Source organism: Penaeus chinensis, chromosome 1 (assembly GCF_019202785.1).
Source record: "Penaeus chinensis breed Huanghai No. 1 chromosome 1, ASM1920278v2, whole genome shotgun sequence".
Taxonomy (NCBI): Eukaryota; Metazoa; Arthropoda; class Malacostraca; order Decapoda; family Penaeidae; genus Penaeus; species Penaeus chinensis.
Genome location: NC_061819.1, coordinates 33,608,741 through 33,628,591, shown reverse-complemented (window position 1 = coordinate 33,628,591; position 19,851 = coordinate 33,608,741). Strand labels below are relative to the sequence as shown.

At 37.7% G+C, this 19,851-nt stretch overlaps 1 protein-coding gene across 1 annotated transcript; it reads left to right on the top strand.

The window, feature by feature from the left end:
• Positions 1-245: 245 nt before the first annotated feature.
• LOC125027396 (mitochondrial pyruvate carrier 1-like) lies at positions 246-15,852 on the top strand. Its single transcript, XM_047616465.1, has 4 exons — positions 246-418; positions 8,054-8,154; positions 11,631-11,740; positions 14,336-15,852. The coding sequence occupies exons 1-4, from the start codon at positions 348-350 to the stop codon at positions 14,423-14,425; spliced, it is 372 nt and encodes a 123-aa protein (XP_047472421.1). The 5' UTR covers positions 246-347; the 3' UTR covers positions 14,426-15,852.
• Positions 15,853-19,851: the final 3,999 nt, after the last annotated feature.

The window sequence follows — 19,851 nt, the reverse complement described above, 5'->3', positions numbered from 1 at the left end:
AATTACATACTTTGCTGATACAGATATGATAATGAAAGTTCCTTGATTTCAACTACCATAGCACCACCACATATCCAAAAAGAATCCTCAATAACCAATAACCAATAGATTCCTCTTTATTGTCCTTCCCGAGATGCAGCGATGAAGGGCAAACCCCCCGGCCCGATGCATGGCGAATCGTACGACAGTCGGGGCCACGCGCACGACGTCGGTGAGTCCAATCCGAGGCAAGTGATGTCCCTGACTTTCCTTTCGGCCTTCAGTGCATGGGAAGCATCTGAGGAAGACCGACTACGTGTACTCAATTACCGTGATTGCATATTAATCGACCTACATTTATATCAGTCATGGCAGGGGCGTTACTGAAGAAGGGCTTCGACCAAATAAGGAGCAAAGAGTTCAGGCAGTACTTAATGAGGTGAGGTTTTCCACTTTTTAATGATCTCGGCACCGGGAGAGGAGGTGGGACGGTGCCACAAGATAATTACTTGTTTTTTTTCCTCTGTATTTTCCCCCCCTCATCCCTCAGCATTTATTGACAACGTATGGTAGTAGAGTATCTAATAGCAGGCAAGAAATGATTGAATGACATTATGGTTGGAAGAGAGAAAAAAATTGGGACGAGACTTAAGGCCTTGGTGTCATGTAAAGTGCTCATGCGAAGACATAATCATGAATTCGTAATTAGATGATGCTAATTATCTGCAGGAGCCATGACCAATATATGGGTGTCTCAGGAAGCACTTGACAGGCACTTCACTGTCACTGGGCTCGAGACTCCAGCTGACTTTTATTTATTTTTAATTAGTTTCTGAAAATTGAGTGACCATCTGTTGCTATGTAATTCATCATTTTTCTTTGGAGATATAAACCTACCTCTTTTTCATCTGAGGATCTAAGTTATGTGGGTATAATTAATTGATATATTAGATGGTGTCGCCAGTCATCATGAATATGGTTTATGTACGAGAAAAAATAGATAAATAGAAATATGTCTTTAAGATACTTGTAAACAGAGTTCATTGCAGACACATTTCACTTCGACTAACCTGAACGGAACAGTTCCCAGCATAACATGTGAATATATGTTGCTGAGTTTAATTACCTTTGTTTACAGTCATTACCATCTTGGGTAATTGTATGATCGATCGTGACGATAGTGGTATCGATGGATTCTTGTCCCCCTCTACAGCCCATAAATGTAGGACATTTGCTGCAGAAACCCCCAAACCCCCACATTCTCAGCCCCGATATCAGGGGAGGGCATGAAGGCCACCATGGAAATAGCAGATTTAAATGAGTAATATACACAAAATATGTCACTATATTCACAATATACGCAAGTAAATGAGTATAGTGGGTAATGCAGAGGGCTGTGCCCCTGCAAAGCTTGGAGGGGTTCTCAACCCTCGTATTTGAAGGCAAAGAATCATATGCACCGCAGGGGAGAGTGTACGAATGACACACAGGAGCAACTGATGCCTAGTCTGTCCTGTGCTCTGTCCTGCTGTGCGTATGTGGTTGTGGGACAGTAGTGGGCACAGCCCCCTGCACTTGACTATGTCTTGACCAATTCTCTGTGTATTATTCATATGTTACCACACAGTTTCCCTGGCACCATTCATACCCTCCCCTGCTATCAGAGCCAAGATTGAGGGTAGACTATTGGAGGGATTCCTGTACCATAATTTCTATATGTATCGGTAGTAGAGAGTGAGTAATCCATTGATACTTCTATTGCCATGTTTGGTTATGAGAAGGTATTCTGAATATTTACTGCATCTTGTGTTATGTAGGTGATGAGGTGCATCTTTAGCATTGTCAGATTAATGTCTTTACCTTTTGGTTTGTTTCATCAAATGTGTTATGACTGAGAGGCTATTTAAGGCTATTTAATTTTTTTTTTGTATGAATTAGTTTAATTATACCATATCTGTAATATTTTTTTTATTTCAAAGTATATAAAGGTAAATCTTATATGCACATCTATACATCTATATGGTAAGCCTCTGTGTCTATCTCTGTACATCGCTCTCAGTAATATTAATTTCAAATACCCAAATAATTCCTCCTCATATATTCTAAGCAGACAAAGTTTAGTGTTTTATTGTCAAGTAAGGAATCAAAATATTACAAATAGTTGCTTACATTCTAACTTTACTATTTTACGGTCTTTGATTACTGTTAAAAAAGTTATTTATTATAGAAACCCTCTTTGCTTTTATGTTTTCTACTGTATGATTGATGCACTTTAAGGATGATATTTAATATGATTACATTTTGTAAGAGCTTGCTTTTTGTTATTCTCTAATGAAATATGTAATTGCTTAAGAAAAATACCAATGTTTTAGTTCCTTTTTGCAATTGCGTATCCATGCAAAAAAAAGAATTGGTTATCCAATGATTCTTAGATTTGATATGTTTGAGATCTTATTCCTAAGTTTTTGAGATTTCATTCCTCAACTGACAAATTGTATAAGGAATTGTTTTAGATAAGTGTAAGAGAAGGGGTAGCTGATGATGCCAGGGCATGACTTTATGGTAATTTGTTTCTTTATGAAGATGTCACCACAGGGTTGTTTACTAAGCCTTGGTTTAAAAAATTGTTGATCCTTGAAGAATATCAAACTGTTCTTTGGCCTCATGTGTCTTTCTTGACTAGTAGCTGAATTAAAGAATGAAGATAACCTCATTAAACTTAATTATAAGTCAGTACTTGATAACTGTCCACTGATTGATGCCGATTTTAAGTTATGATTAAGAAAATGTCAGAGATTAGCTTCTATTGTACTGCCTTTGTTCTTATTGAATGGAAAAATGGACAAGATAACACCATGAGAACCAAAGATCAAGGAAGCGATTGTCATGTCCAGATAGCATCAGTGGGGAGCATATGTTGTAAGGTTTGCATTCTGATTGAACGACTGAAAGTTCAGGGTCACGAGGAGGATGGTATTTGGTGGATGTGGTGTATTGGATATTGACGGTTGTGGTTTCTGTGTTGCGATGCTAGAATGCATGCCCTTCACTAGTCCTCAGCCTCTTTGTTTTGTAGAAGTGGGCACCCTGGCTTTAGTTTTTAGATTTTGTGCAGAAAGACATGTAGGAGTGATGCAGGTGATGGCTATGATTATGTGATAACTTTGATGAGATGTTGCATTATGTTGTCGGGCAGCTCTGTAATATAAACTTTCTTATCATTTTATCATCATCGTCATTATTATCATTATCATTATCATGCTGATGATAATGATGTTGATGAATATAATAATAATGATAATAATTATGATTATAATTATGATTATAGAAGAGTAATAATAACAGTAAGTAATAGTAATAATGATAATATTGATAATGATGATGATAATGCTATTAATGTAATAAGAACAATAATAATAATAATTATTATAATAATAATTATTATGATAATAATAATTATTATAATAGTAATTATTATTATAATAGTAATTATTATTATAATTATTATTATTATTATTATTATTATTATTATTATTATTATTATTATTATTATTATTATCATTATTATTATTATTATTATTATTATTATTAGTGTTATCATCACCATTATTATTATTCCCATCACTTTCATGCTACACATTAAGATTATTGTTATTGTTATTGATGTTGTTATTGTAATTATCATTATCATTATTATTGTCATCATCATTATTATTATTATTATTGTTATTATTATTATTATTATTATTATTATTATTATTATTATTATTATTATTATTATTAATTTTATTATAGATATTGTTATTGTTGTTTTCTTCATCATTAATCATAATTTTTTTGTGGGGGGGGGGGGGGGTTGAGGGTGATGCTAATGATGAAATGAGGACAATAATTATATGAATAATAATGATGATGGTAATTGTTATGATAATTATGATGATGATAATAATAATAGTAGTATTAATGATTATGATAATAATATTAATGATAACAGAAAAGATAGTAAAAGTAATAGTAAGATGATGATAATGTTGATAATATTAATGATCATAGTAGTTATAGTGATAATGATTATGATAGTAAAGATAATGATGATAATAATGATCACAGCAGTTATGATAATAATAAATATGATAGCAATAACAATATTAAACTATAATTGTAATAATGATAATAAATAATGATGATGATGATGATGATAATGATAGTTGTAACATATTGAAAATGATGATGGTAATGATAATGAAAATAGTAATAATGATAATAATGATGAAGATAATGTTGTAGTTATTATATATATATATTTTTTTTATGTAATTGGTTTTATGAGGATTATGATATTAGATATTACTGTTTTTTTATTACAGTTTTGATATAATCAGTCTCAATTACATCTCTGTGCATTTGCTTATTGTTATTATTATTTATTATTTTTTTTTTTTTCCCAAGAATACTTTACTTGTTTTAAGGTATTGTAAGAAATGACAGTGATGCCTGTGATAGCAAATTAAATAAGCATATATTAAATGATAGTACATATAAATAATAGTATATATCTTGAGTGATATGTGGCTTAATATAGAAATTTCCCCTAAACTCTTGCTGGTCGTTGTCATGGGGGGCTTATGAGATGCAGATTGAGTCCCAGTGTACAGGATCACCCCTACTCTGGACTCCATCCATCGCATCAACTAATTTTGCATGGTCTTTTCTTCTTCCTCTTTCCTTTTCATTCTCTTCTTCATCCCTTTTTTCTGTCTACTTCCTAAGGTGTGAGAGCTGTGCTGAATGGATCCAAGGCTGGCTTTGTCTCAGTCCTGAACAGCCTCTAGGAGCCATGGGTATTCCCTTAATTAATCGCCTAGTCCGTATGGGGATGCTGAGGGGTAGCCCATTTTTTCTTCTCCCCACTTATTTCTGGCTCACCATGGCCAATAATGAAGCTTTTTTACTCTTATTAGGGGCATTAAGGCTTGCCCCTTCCTCAAGAAACCTTTGTGAATTTGATTTCACTGGTTTCCTGACCCCTGCCTCTCCATCAACCACGGCTCCAACCACTGATTTGAATGCCCCCTCTTGATATATCCTGCCATCCATTACTAGGATAGTATCATTCTCTTCCAACAATGTCTCTAAAAACAAGTAGGCAAAGTTTCCTTTTGCAGTTATTCCGGTCATTCACACCTTGTCACACTTACATCTGAGTCCCAAACTCGTGCACTATCTACCCTGACTGACCTCACTGGCAGACCTATTTATGCCCAACCTCACTCCCTTAATACTTGTACCGGAACTGTTTCTGGCTCCCTGACTGACTGACTTGTCTACAATAATGAGTGATCAGACTGTGAAAAGGACCTGCTCACACGTTTCGTCGACTATGATGCAGTGGCAGTACAGTGCTACACTGTTCCTTCTAGAGGCCACCATAAATCCTACACCAGTATTGCCAAGATTAGCTTCCGTAGACATAACCTCCCCCATGAAGTTTATATTGGTAGAGAGTCCTTTTCTGTCCTATTATATCGACAACTCCTCCATCAATGTCAGAAAGGTTGGCGTTTTGGCCATCCAGCCAAACACTGTTGCTCTGCAGTGCTTGCCTTCTATGTGCCCAACCTGGTCACTGTTCAAATTGCTATGCTCAGTCATGTGTCAATTGTGTATTTTATTGGAGTTGCCCTGTCTACAAGCTCAAATTTGAGGTAGCAGTTCTCAGATTCAAACTAGGCCTCACTCCATGTGAAGCCAGACAAGAAGCATGCTGACAAGGTCTTTCTCTTTCTACCTATTCCAGAATTGTACTTCATTCTGCTCCCCTCCTATCTTCTCAAGATGTCTCAGCACCTACTACAGTATCTCTTGCCTCTACCCTGAACCATCCAATCTCTACTCTCTCTCCCAGTCAAATTCCTTTTCCAGTCCAAATCCAGATACTCCAATCTCTTTTACTTCCCTGATGCCTACACCTTCCTTCTCACTCTACCTTTCACATCAGGCAATCAAAATGCTTCACCCCATTAACCTCTTCCTCTTCTGCAAATCTCCATCTTATCCTAATTGTTAACTCATTTCTATCCTTTTCACCACAAGACTTTACCCTAGTGCTATATGACCTTCAGTGTCTAGCGCATTTATTTCTTCTAATATTTACTATTAATCATTAATATATAAAGTGATGTATTTCATTGATAATTAAATAATATGATAATTATGTTTAAAATACCAATACTTGATTTTATGAATGATTTAAGAAAACATGGAATTTTCTCTGATTTGCATGTATAGACAGCACAAGTAGGCCTACTGTAGAAGGCTCTAGACATGCCCTAACAGTAGAAGTATATAAGTTATTATGGTAAACCCCATCTCTGTTTGAAAGACATGTTTATTCTATTGATTTCCTCATTTATTGTACCACACTGCAACCCAGTTTGGTGGTTGGAAAGGGCCAAGATGCCACCTGGCTGTTAGGCAGTGTGCAACGGTCTAGTAAGTGTTGCAGTTTCCCATGTTTTCCATTTTCTTCACAGAAGTTTGCACTGTAGCTTATCATGATACAAACGCTTTCTGGCATCTTCCTCGTTATTATTTTTTTGTTTTGTTTTCCTTGCAATTAAAGAATTCTGTATTGATTCTGTCTTCTGGAAGTGCTGAAATAAATGCCAGATTCAACTTACATCAGCATGAGTATGTTTAAAATTTCCAGTGAATTGTGGCCTGACATTTATTTCTTCACAGTTGTATATTTTTACATTTAAGTGGACACATTCTGTCAATATGCATATTTCTTGAATCTCCATTTAAAAGTGCATCATATACATATATATTTTTTAAATTTGTTATTTTATATATATATATATATATATATATATATATATATATATATATATATATAATGTTTTTTTTTTTTTTTTTTCAGAGCACTTGGTCTGCTTTTCATGTTGTTATCTCTTGATCATTCTGATTTTAGTGTAGATAAACTAGTTCACATTTTTATTTGAAAATGTATCTTCTATTAAGTACAACCAAAGTAAGTCACAGGAATGTTCACAACTTATATTTTATATATAGTAAGTCTTGGGTTGCGGCCAAACTTGACCTGACTGATTAAACCAAAATTGATCTTTCCGTATAAACAAAATTGTAATTGTAGCTTTTCAAATGTCATTTAGATAATATCACCAGACGGTAGATGTCTATTGGCACTATTGAATTAATCACATTTTCCATGTTTTGTGTATGCAGTTATGCACTTGTACTGTTGTTATAGTGCAATATTGCTTACGCAGAACCATTGCATTTGTTCTTTTCTTCTGTGTCCGGCAGACCAAAATAGTGCCACCAGTAGTAGATTAAGGAGTTGACACCATGCCAAGGCATAGTTGCATTGGAGAATGGACATTTGGGAAATGGACATATTTCTGTATAGGAACTGTACCAAAACCAAACCAATGTTGATTTAGCTGCCAACATAGTTAATAGTGTCAATGAGATGAAACAAACCTGAATATCTTCAATCATTACAATGTTAGTCTAATTAAAGTCTCTGTTGGAGGGAAAATCTGTATATTATTGTGAACCTGCTAATATTTGTACATTGTTTTGTCCATCACTGAATATATTTTACCAGCACATAGCACCTTATTAGAAATATCAAGGGTTAGTGCTAAATATGACAACCAGAATGCCATAGAAAAAGGAAGGCATAACAGTCAGTTGTGGATAATTGGAAAAGATAATGATAGAAATAAAGAAACAGAAAATGCTCCCACACAAACAGGACACAGATTGTATTAATGTGCAATTTTCAGATACTATCTAAAGTAATGGCCTTGTTTATCCATTTTGCTTGTCTTGTGTGTGGTTGTGTAGGTGTGGATGGTCTTGTTAGGAAGCAGTTTGGTAAACTCTGAATGACACCTATTCTTGTAGTTTAGGTAATATGGACAGGCTCGTTTTTAAAAGAAGATTTACGTCACCTTGGTTACATGAAAGAGCATGTAGTTATGAAATTATTTTTTGTATAGTTGGAAAATAGGATGTGTACTTATTTCTTTTTTTTCTCTTACAGTACACACTTTTGGGGACCAGTTGCAAATTGGGGGATTCCCATTGCCGCTATTGCAGACACAAAAAAGCCTCCGGAGATTATTAGTGGAAAGATGACCATTGGTAAGTTGTTTGATGTATTTTCTGCATTGCTTCTACTTATTTCTTTACTCCTCCTCCTCATCCTTATATTTAATGGTTCCTAATTTAAAAAATTTGTTCTGTTAGTTTTCCCATAATGTCTTTCTTTCTTTTTCTTGATGGAGATGTTCCTTTTCATCCTCCTCCTCCTCCTCCTCCTCCTCCTCCTCCTCTTCCTCTTCTTCCTCCTCTTCCTCTTCTTCCTCTTCCTCTTCCTCTTCTTCCTCCTCTTCCTCTTCCTCCTCCTCATCCTCATCCTCTTCCTCCTCCTCCTCTTCCTCCTCCTCCTGCTCCTCCTCCTTCTCTACCCCTACCCTTTTCCCTCTTCTCCTCCTCCTCCTCCTCCTCCTCCTTCTCCTTCTCCTCCTCCTCCTCCTCCTCCCTCCTCCTCCTCCTCCTCCTCCTCCTCCTCCTCCTCCTCCTCCTCCTCCTCCTCCACCCCTTTCCTCTCCTTCACCCCTTTCCTCCTCCTCCTCCTCTTCCTCCTCCTCTTCCTCCTCCTCCTCCTCTTCCTCCTCCTCCTACTCCTCCTCCTACTCCTCCTACTCCTCCTACTCCTCCTACTCCTCCTCCTCCTTCTCCTCCTCCTCCTCCTCCTCCTCCTCCTCCTCCTCCTCCTCCGCCTCCTCCTCTTCCTCTTCCTCTTCCTCCTCCTCTTCCTCCTCCTCTTCCTCCTCCTCTTCCTCCTTTTCCTCCTCCTCTTCCTCCTCCTCTTCCTCCTCCTCTTCCTCCTCCTCCACCCCTTTCCTCCTCCTCCACCCCTTTCCTCCTCCTCCTCCTCCTCCTCCTCCTCCTCCTCCTCCTCCCCACCCCTTTCCTCTCCTTCACACCCTTTCCTCTCCTTCACCCCTTTCCTCCTCCTCCTCCTCCTCCTCCTCCTCCTCCTCCTCCTCCTCCTCCTCCTCCTCCTCCTCCTCCCCTCCTCCTCCTCCTCCTCTCTCCTCCTCCTCCTCCTCCCTCTTCCTCCTCCCTCTTCCTCCTCCCTCCTCCTCCTCCCTCCTCCTCCTCCCTCCTCCTCCTCCACCCCTTTCCTCCTCCTCCCTCCTCCTCCTCCACCCCTTTCCTCCTCCTCCCCCTCCTCCACCCCTTTCCTCCTCCTCCTCCTCCTCCTCCTCCTCCTCCTCCTCCTCCTCCTCCTCCACCCCTTTCCTCCTCCTCCTCCTCCACCCCTTTCCTCCTCCTCCTTCTCCTCCTCCACCGCTTTCCTCCTCCTCCTTCTCCTCCTCCACCCCTTTCCTCCTCCTCCACCCCTTTCCTCCTCCTCCTCCCCCCTCCTCCTCCTCCTCCCCCCCTCTCCTCCTCCTCCCCCCCTCCTCCTCCTCCTCCCCCCTCCTCCTCCTCCTCCTCCTCCTCCTCCTCCTCCTCCTCCTACCTCCTCCTCCTCCTCCTCCTCCTCCTCGACTCCCTCCCTCCTCCTCCTCCTCCTCCTCCTCCTCCTCCTCCTCCTCTCATCCCCTCCCCTCCCTTTTTCTTTCTTTGTCTGATTCCTTTCATATTCCTCTCCCACAGGATTTCCACAACTACCATGTTGCAATATTCATTCGTTTTTTACAGCATTTCATTGCATATACATAAGTTATATGTATAGATGCAAATTGCAGAATGTTTACCTTAAAGTAGTAGAATATGATTTTGATGCACAAACTTACAAGAATTTATAATGATATAGACAGTGAAAAGGATGTGAGTTGATCATGATAATAGTAATATTTATCATACATTTTATTTAAGATTATGACGAAAAACTACAAACAAGTGCACCATGCATGATAACATTAAAGAGATGGGCATACAAATACTAGGAAATAAAAAGAAAATGATGCTACCAGTGAACATAGAAATAAATAAAAGATAATAATGATATTGATGTTATGGAGGAAAAGTTAGTATATTGTTTTTTTTTTTTTTTTACTTTGTTCCCTTTGTTTTACAGCCAGCTTATCTAGTGATATTATTTAGTGTATTTAAGGTAAAGTCACAGTTGGTTGACTTAATGGCCCAGTAAATAGTGTGTGCTGATCAGTCCATGTAGATATCCCAATTTTTTTTACTGTGATAGGATACTCATAATTCAGTAGTATAGTAATTACAGATAAAGGGTAAAGAAGAAAATTGATGGTAATGACAGGGCTAAGTGGTCATATAATTAGGAAGTTAGTAGACTATACACAAACTCATGTATATATAAGTTCAGTCTCTCACACCTGCGAAGATATACTTGTAGTCGTAAACATAAACAAATACAAACATCAACATAATTATACACATGCAAACACAGATATACAATAGCCAAATATGCATTCACACTCGTTAATCAACACTCCTGTTCACTTTTATTCACACTCATGGTATCCTTGTTCATGTACTTGCAACTCTCATTCCCATAACCATAAAATCACAATCACACACCCATTCACTTTCCCCTACACACACATTATAGATTACGCATTTTAATTTTTATAACTGAAGGCCGAAAATGGTACGTTTCTGTCAGCCGATAATGTTTGATTTGTACAAGTAAAGTCATGTGGGGAATTTCATTCTTAGTGGACTGCAGTTTTAATTTATGAGAAGTCATGGTAGAAATGTTGGCAGCCTTGATACTATTCATTGGTGGTAAAATAATGTAGCAAGGATTGTTGATAAATAGTCTGGTAGTTGCACTTTCAAGGATTCCCCTAAACTTCTGTGTTCTAAGGGAAAACCTTGCCATTTGTCTTAGGAAGAGACAGAGGAAAGGATGCCCAGCCATTGTTAGGTGGTTGTCTCTTAATATAAGCAGAAAAGGATGTGGAAGTGTTTAATTAAGCTTCCCTTAGATGGACCATGTGAACTTGCAGTTTGTTTGTATGTGTTTCAGATTCTTGGACAAATGTAGGCTTCGTCTATTTATTGGGCTAGATTTGGTATTAAGCAATTTAATAATTTGAAAACAATTAATTAATTACTGTGATTGAGACATAGTTATTGTAAGCTTCTGTTTTCATATTGCTTACCGTAGTTATAGTTACATATCCAGAACTATCATAATAGTTGCAAGTATATTTTGTTCTTTGTTAACAGATGTATTTGAAAGTAGTTAATTTATGCTGTAGTATAGTAGGGATCTATTGTATACAACAACAAGAAGAAAAGGTATGAATACAATCAAAATGACCAATATAAACGTTGATGAAATATTACAGAGTTTAAAGTTGAAAATCTTAACTGAAAGAGTATGTGGAACTAAAGCTATGTATTGGATTTTAAGATATATATAGATTTTTCATTCAGTTATAAATTGAAATGAAAAAAAAAAATGCTGTTACTTTGATTGTAACCAATGCATTGAATAGACTTAAGATTTGAGAAATCAAAAATGTCCCATGTGTTATACTAGTCTTCATGTATTATATTGTGAAATATTCATATGGTGTAATTCAGTAGTCTCTACCATAATGTCATTTCTTTTTTGCCAGCTCTGTGTTTCTATTCAGCAATTTTTATGAGGTTTGCCATCAAAGTGCAGCCAAGAAATCTGTTGCTCTTCAGTTGCCACTTCACAAATGAAACTGCTCAAATTATACAGGTGAGAAAACCCTTTACTTTTTGTACAATTTCATAGGAAAGGGTAAGTGCTGTATTATGAAATCATGCATAAAAGTCTCTAGATTACTGAGAATAGAAGATTTGAAAGTCATGAGTATTTCTTTGTTGTTGGTGTAAGTCCAGGTTTCAAGAAGTCACTACATTTTTCTTTTCATTGTTTTTCACGTCCAGCTGATATATTTAGGTTGTTTATTAATTTTCTGTCTTTGTTTTAAAAGTGCTGACAGCGGGAACGTATTTATACCTGTCTGCCATAGTTCTGTTTTATTAATTTTAGTCACAAAAGGAGTCCATTACAAGGCCTGCTTGACCTGACATATTTATGCCATTCCTGGAATTTTTATTACTCTTAATATTGTTGATGACATTACAGTAATTGAATTTTCTGGGTTGTAAAATAAGCTTTAAGCTTTCTCTATAGTAAAGTATGTTTACACCTGCTCCTCACCTGATAATGCTTGGGATATGTACTGTCCTCTGCCTTTTCTTCTTCTTCTTCTTCTTCTTCTTCTTCTTCTTCTTCCTCTTCTTCCTCTTCTTCCTCTTCTTCCTCTTCTTCCTCTTCTTCCTCTTCTTCCTCTTCTTCCTCTTCTTCCTCTTCTTCCTCTTCTTCCTCTTCTTCCTCTTCTTCCTCTTCCTCCTCTTCCTCCTCTTCCTCCTCTTCCTCCTCTTCCTCCTCTTCCTCCTCTTCCTCCTCTTCCTCCTCTTCCTCCTCTTCCTCCTCTTCCTCCTCCTCTTCTTCTTCTTCTTCTTCTTCTTCTTCTTCTTCTTCTTCTTCTTCTTCTTCTTCTTCTTCTTCTTCTTCTTCTTCTTCTTCTTCTTCTTCTTCTTCTTCTTCTTCTTCTTCACACAGATGCTCCACAAGCACTTCACTTGTCAAATTGTCAAGTATAGTGTGTTCAGTCTGGATATATTCTATAAGAGGCTATACCCCCTTTTGCTAGCACCATGGAAAAACATGTTATTGTACTGCATGTCATCACTTGACGTCTCCCTAAGCTGCAAACCTCTCCTGATAATATTTACTGCACAATAAAATAGGCTTTAATGCCTCCAAAGCTGCAGTTATTTTTGCAATAAAATATTCTCACAACCATGAAATCAGCTCAAGAATAATCAGTACAACATCTAAGATGAAGAGCCATTCCAAAATAAAGCAGAAATAATACGAGACAATGTAGTTTTCTTAATGATAGAACTTGCACCCATATAGGATTTGTTCCCTCTCCACCCTCTGGTCGAGATGAAAAATCAACTGACTGACCACATGACCAGTGTTGGAGATTGTATAACCTTGTTTCCACAGAAGCAAGAAATTTAAACTTTATATGCTGGTATTATTTCAATAAATGGTGCATGAGGAAAGTAATTGTGAATTATTGACAAAGTAAACCTAAAATTTAATTACTGCAACTCTTTTTATTGGTGAAGTTTTATAATTAAGCATGAAACTTGATACAGCTTTGCCAATTAGTTCACTCCTCATATTTCAAAGGAAATAGCAATTCTGACAAAAAGTCAAACTTAACATTTACATTTGCCAGTGTTCGTGGAATCCTTGGTATAAGAGAAACATAAATACAAACAGCAAATTAGAAGAAATACTATTATTCAAATTCAGAGTCGGGTATTATTGTAAATTATCGATTTTGATACAGCCCTTGCAAGTGTATGATAACACTGGGAGGCCTGCTACATATCTGGATTGAAGGCACTATACTACTAGGTCTATCTCATTCCTTGAATTTTTAGGAAAAAAAGTTATTTCTAGTATGGTTTTTATCATTTCCAATGTCAGTATAAACATTATTGATATGAAGTTACTAACAAGAATAATATTTACAGTAGTGAAAGCATTTGCTCATAAATTCGAGGAATGGGGTAAATAGTTCTAGTCATAAAGGCTTAAAGTGCTTGTGGAACCATCTATATGTAAACTAAAAACATTTCTGATAGAACAAAACCATAGTGGACAGTGCCTGCATCCCTGGCATCAGTTTGTTGGAAAGATAAGAGGAAAAAGAGGTCACAAACTATCCAAACTTTACTTCACTTCAAAAAGAAGACTTGAAAGGAGAAGAGCAATTGACAAACTTAGTTTAGTCTTTACTGAAAGGAAACTATATGAGAATGCTATTTTCTTAGCCACTTTAACAGCAATCTCCCAGCACTTTTCTTTTTTGTCAAGTGTAATTGATGTCTTGGAAACAGAATAGGAGAGCATGTGTAATAAATCTTTTTAAACATTTTCACAAAACATTATATGCATATAGACAGATCTTGTGCACATTAATACTAATCACTGTTTTTATTATCATTATAGAAAGTAATTGCCTCATCATACTGTCTGTATGAAGAGTTCCCATCATATGTGTCATTGAACCTCTTTATTTCAAATGTCCCCTTTAAAAAGTGACATCAAAATCGCCCAATATCTCTAAGAGAGGAGACATAATTGGTAAAGACAGCTGGGTAATCCTGCAGTTACACTTTATAGATATCATACTTGGGTGATTAATTGCAGCACTGTGTCTGCCAATAAGTAGCTAACCAAGTACTGTTTCTATATTTCTAGGGTTGTCGTTTGATAAATTATGAGTACTTTGGAGGCAAGGAAGCCAAGAAGACAGAAGAAGAAGCATCTGCTGCTGCTGTTAGTGCCTAACTAATTTACTTTTTTTTTTTTTTTTTTTTTTTTTATTGCTAAGGGAAACTGGCATCATATATTTTCTCCCTTTGCTTTCAACTAAATTTTGGGTGTAAATTATTATTGATATGTCAAGGTTCATCCTTGTGTAAATAAAATGGATCTTTACCTGATGAACTGTTGAAATACTATTTTATCCAACGCAAGTACCCAGACAAAAATTCTTAGGTCTGTCAGTTATCAGTTCTTCCTGTAATTATTGTTATAATAATAATCACAAACTGCAATAACCATCGTGGTGGAAAAAATATTATGTCAAAGTTTGTCATGTGAAATTGTATCCCGGCTTGGAATTTTAAAGCCTGTGTAGAAAAAAATGTCAGTGAATACTGGAACTATACATGAGAATAATAATAATGTAATATGTATGTATAATACACATATAAAAAGGTTTATCCAGGGGTATTGCTTTTGATGTAAGAATATCAAACAGTTCAAGGTTAATTAAAGCAACCTAATAAGAGGTACACATGTACACATACTGGAGATAATATATTAATAAATGAAATACTAAATGGGAGTTACTAAATCCATTTGTAATTAAATGAAAACAAAGGTTGTCCTATAGTATACTTTTAGTAAATGCACAGAAATGTAAGTAAATCACAGAAAATATAAATGTGATGTATATGTACTGATAATATGTAACACTTGTTGTAATACATTAATTCCTGATAGTCTTCTAGGGTTTTAGTTTTCTGATACTAATACCTCATAAGTTTAAAACTAAAATAGTCATGGTGCAATAAATACAGGCTGTGCTATCTTTGTGCAGCTAGTTCTTAACAATGACTCACTGTTGTATTGTACTATAAAATAAATGGATTAACATTGTTGATGAACACTGCAGTAACAGTGTTCACAGTGATGTCACTCCAGCCATAACTATTTTAGCTGTACAGACTTTTACCAAATCATTTGGTGTTTAGATTAAGTGCCCGTTGTGCTCAAAAGAGTGAAAAAGAAGACAGCTTTCAATGTGTCACAGAAAGCGCCTCTCCATCAGACTACCTAATCATATTTGTACATGATGGTTTCCAGTGCTCTGTACATATCCGAATATCTATTGAGTGCTAGTCGTGTTGCATATGAATTGAGAGAATTCTTTTTGATTGAAAATTGTGTATAGGACTTGAATGTTACGTAAACATGTCTTACACTAATGATTTATCCTTAGTGAAGGATACACTTTTATTTATTTTTGTGATTTTTAATATTATACATATTTTGTGCATCTTCAATGCATTGAAAAATTGATTATGAATTTGAAATTCAATCTTATTTACATGCAGAACAGGTATCTATAGATAATGTCTTTCAAGAATATCCGTATTGTTGGGTATTACAGTTGTTATTGTACATGTTGAAATAAAACTTAGATTTTGTATTTTGTTTCCTCTGGTTCCTAAACAGAATGGAAAATAAACCATTTTTAGATATTTTGATATATGAAGCTTCTCAGTTTGACTCTTTTTTTCCTTCAGCTCTCAAGTTCTCACATTTAACCCTTCCAGCAATTCACTCAATTATTAAAAATGCTGCTTCAGAATTTGACACACTTTCCATACTTCGAAGTAAATCAGAACTTTAAATACTCCAGAAATATAAAACTTGCATGCAGACAATTCAAATCCAAATTTTACTATATATTCTGATGGAAAAGGGAGAATTTCTTTACAGGTGAACTGCGTAAAGGAAGTAATGGATGACAAAAAATAGCCTGTGTTAAAGTTTTGTAATTAAAAAAAGAGAGAAAAAAAATATATATATACTCACTTTTCCATTCTTATTAATATGTGTAAGAGAGGACTGATGGCCCTGACTAGTACTGCTTTAAAGTGTGGTAGCACTTAAAGCAGGTGTACTGACAAAGATGCACTCCACACTCAGAGCTTGTAGTCCAGGTCTTCCTCCTCACACCTTAGTCTTCAATATTCTGCATGTAATGGTCTTTTTGTTTTTGTCTTTTGATCAAGATTAGATTAGAGGAAAGAGAACAGGTTGTCAAAGCAGAAAGTGTGGGATTTCATAAGGATGTCTGATAGGTTGGGAGGTCAGTGAAGGGAAGATAGGTGGGGGAAAGCAGAGGTACAGGCTGCAACAAAGTGTGGAGAGGACAGCAGAATGTGTGGAACTGAAAGAGGGACATTACATAGGGAGCATAGGGGTGGATCAGAACATTACATCAGATAGGAGTGTGTTATGTAAGCGGGTGAGAGCTGTCTCCCAAAGTCTGTTCCATTGAAATGGAGCTGACCAAGAGGAGATTGATAGTTTTACAGTATGTAATTTATTGGTGAAAGATTTCCATCTGATATAAAGGAAGGTCTTAAAGGGATTCCTTGGCTGGAATACGTGAGAAACATGGTTATGATGTGGACATAATAGTGCAGTGTGCTAGGTTATCTGCCTGTTCATTGCCGGAGATTCCAACATGGCTGGGCACCCAGAAAAATCTGACAGATTTTGAATCTTACACACAAGGGGATCGGCTAAATGACTTTATGAGAGATAATGAGTTATGGGAATCAGTAAAAATAGTGAAAGAGGAAGAAGGGAATGAGTCTGTGTGTTTTGTAGTAAGGACACTGGATTCGGGAGGAAGGGGGTATTGAAAGTGAGAGTTGGGAAGGTTACTAAGAAACCAGCGCCGGAGGTGGATTTGAAGCCATCAGCATAAACATGGATAATGGAGGTATGGATGGAGACATGGTCAAGGAAATGGGTGAGAAGGACAGAGGGGGAGATATCTGATTTTGGTGGTTCAGGGAAAACAGAGGAGCAAATACGGGGGTAAGGTATAAGCCATGGAGGAGTGGAATGGACAAAAAATGGAAGAGGTCGGAGATGGGGAAAGGGAGAATGGGAAAGGAGGGTAGCCATGCGCATGGAGAAGGAATAGGTAAAGCATTGGAGAGAGAGAAAGGTACGGCGTCGAGAGAGAGATGGCATGCTCGACTCCGTGTACAGGCTCTCAGCTGGAGAGGAGTGGAAGGTACCTAGGGCTAAGCGAACATCACAGTGGTGGATTGTATCAAGATGAGCAAGAAGGCAGGTTGAAGCAGAGTAGATGTGGCATCCATAATCAAGAGTGGAGAGGATCAATGTAACAAAGATGGAGGAGAGTTTTGTGATCTGAGCCCCAAGATATAAGGGAAACATTCTGTAAGATTTGAAGACAATGGCAAGTTTTTTCTTTCTATTTAAGAAGATTGGAGGATGAGGACCTACACATGCATGAGAGAAAAGGATGGAGAAAGATTTGGAGGTAGAAAAGCGGGAGCCATGGTTAGTGGCCCAGACTGAAGGAATTGGCAGAGTTAGTATGTGCCAGAGGCAAAGATGGTTAAATCATCAACATATAATGATGAACAGGCCCCTAGTGGTAGACCTGATACAATGTCATTAACAGCAAGAAGAGATAAGGTGCTGAGTATACTGCCTTGCAAGAAAGGATGATGTGGAAGAGAAAATTTTGACTTAGAAAGTGAGTTTCAAGAGGAAAGACTTTATAAAAGACACCTATGTTTCTGCGTATGCGTAGGGAGGATAATTTCTAGAGGATATGGTAGTGCCAGGTGGTATCATGCTTTTTCTAGGTCAAAGAATATGGCAAATATCGAGTCATGACGTGCAAATGCAGATGTAATATATGTCTCGAAATGAGCTAGGTAGGTCAGCTGTACTTTGGGCACAGAGGAAATCAAACTGGGAAGAAGAGAGAAGATTGTGATTCAAGATACACCATTAAGCGGAAGTTAGCCATTTGCTCTAGTAGATGGCAAAAGCAGCTAGTTAGAGCGATGGGGCGGTAATCTTGAGGGAGGGTGTCTGATTTATTGTTTCTTGCCAATGAGAAGGAAAATTTGCTGTCATTCATATATGGTTGAAAACAGTTAATAGGAAGGATAGAGAGGAAGATGGAGGGTCTCGGAGCATGCAGTAGTGAATATTGGGTGTTGCAGCATGACTAAGACAGCGTTAAGTTCAGAGGAAGAAAAAGGAGCATTACAGGATTCAGTAGATGATGGGTTGCATTCTCTGATGGTCTGAATTGAAGAGAAGTGTGGAGAAAAGTGAGATCCACTACTAATAAGGAATGAGAGGGGGGAGACGGTGTAGTTTCAGGTGGGTTATCAGGAGGTGGAGGATCTGGGGAAGGGAATAATTGTGACATAAGGGATTCACGTGTGTATTCAGGAGGGAGTGGAAGGGATAATGAGGATGGAGGGAGGGTTAAGGTAGGTGGAGCTGGAGCTGGGAGGATGGGGTGTGTTGGGAGGGAGTAGGAGGAAGGGGTAGGGGGAATATGAGTAGAAGGAGGATGGATATTGACAGTCTCTTTGAGTGTGGAGGGAGAGGGAGTTGTGGAATTTGTGGGTGGATGAGGGGTTTTGGGTGTCAATTTGGGACTCGAGCAGATAGTTTTGAATATCTTCAAGTTTCTGTAATGGAGTTGGTTGGGGAGTCTTGAGAGACGAAGGTCTTTTTTTGAGGGGGGGAAGAGGAGACTGGTGTCTGAGTAGAGGCAAAGGTAGGTGGAGGTGAGTGTGTGGTAGGAGAAGGGGTGGAATGTTTAGTTTGTCTGCTGAGGGGAGGGAGAGGGGAGGTGTTGGAGCTGCAGTAGAGAGTTGAGTGTCTGGATTTAGAATGGCAAAAGAATTTGACTTGGGTAGGTAGGAGGTAGAGGTGGGGAAGTAAGATGGAGGAGGGTTAGGTATAGGGGAGGGTGTCGGAACATCATGGGAGAGAAGGGGAGGGCAGAGCGAGCAACATTACTGGAACAGGGAGTAAGAGAAAAACCTCGTTGATGTGCTTCCTGTCAGGCTTCACGCAGAGCGAGACTAAGCCTGATTCTGAGAGATGCCACCTCAAACTCAAACTTGTAGGTGGGGCAGCCCCTACAAAATACATTATGGTGGCCACCACAGTTGGCACATGTGTGTGATTGTGCAGAGCAGTTTGATCAGTTATGGCCAGGCAGGGCACATAGAGGGCATCAGGCTGTGGAATGGCAGTGTTTGGCAGGATATCCCAAATGCAAATAATTTTGACACTGATAGGAAGGAGGTTGATATGGTTGGATAGGGAGGGATTTTCCACATTAAAGGGGAGGTCATGTCTACGGAAAGTAATTTTGGCAATGTTGGTAGGGTTCTCACAATGGCCTCTAGAGGAATGGAATAACACTATACTGATATCACATCATCGTCAGTGAAGCAGGCAAGTAATTTTCCACAATCTAACCAACTTTTGTTATATATAAGACAGTTTGTTGTGGAGATGGAGACAGTTCCGGTACAAGTACTGAGGGTTGGACGAAGTTCTGTGGGAATGGAGTTACCAGAGAGATTAATTAGGGTTGATAATGCTATAGTTTGGGT

Excerpts from the sequence above, each read along its gene's own strand:
- LOC125027396 (XM_047616465.1), top strand. The coding sequence starts at position 348 with ATGGCAGGGGCGTTACTGAAGAAGGGCTTCGACCAAATAAGGAGCAAA. Across the intron at positions 419-8,053 it reads TTCAGGCAGTACTTAATGAG|TACACACTTTTGGGGACCAG; the intron begins GTGAGGTTTTCC and ends TTTCTCTTACAG. Across the intron at positions 8,155-11,630 it reads TAGTGGAAAGATGACCATTG|CTCTGTGTTTCTATTCAGCA; the intron begins GTAAGTTGTTTG and ends CTTTTTTGCCAG.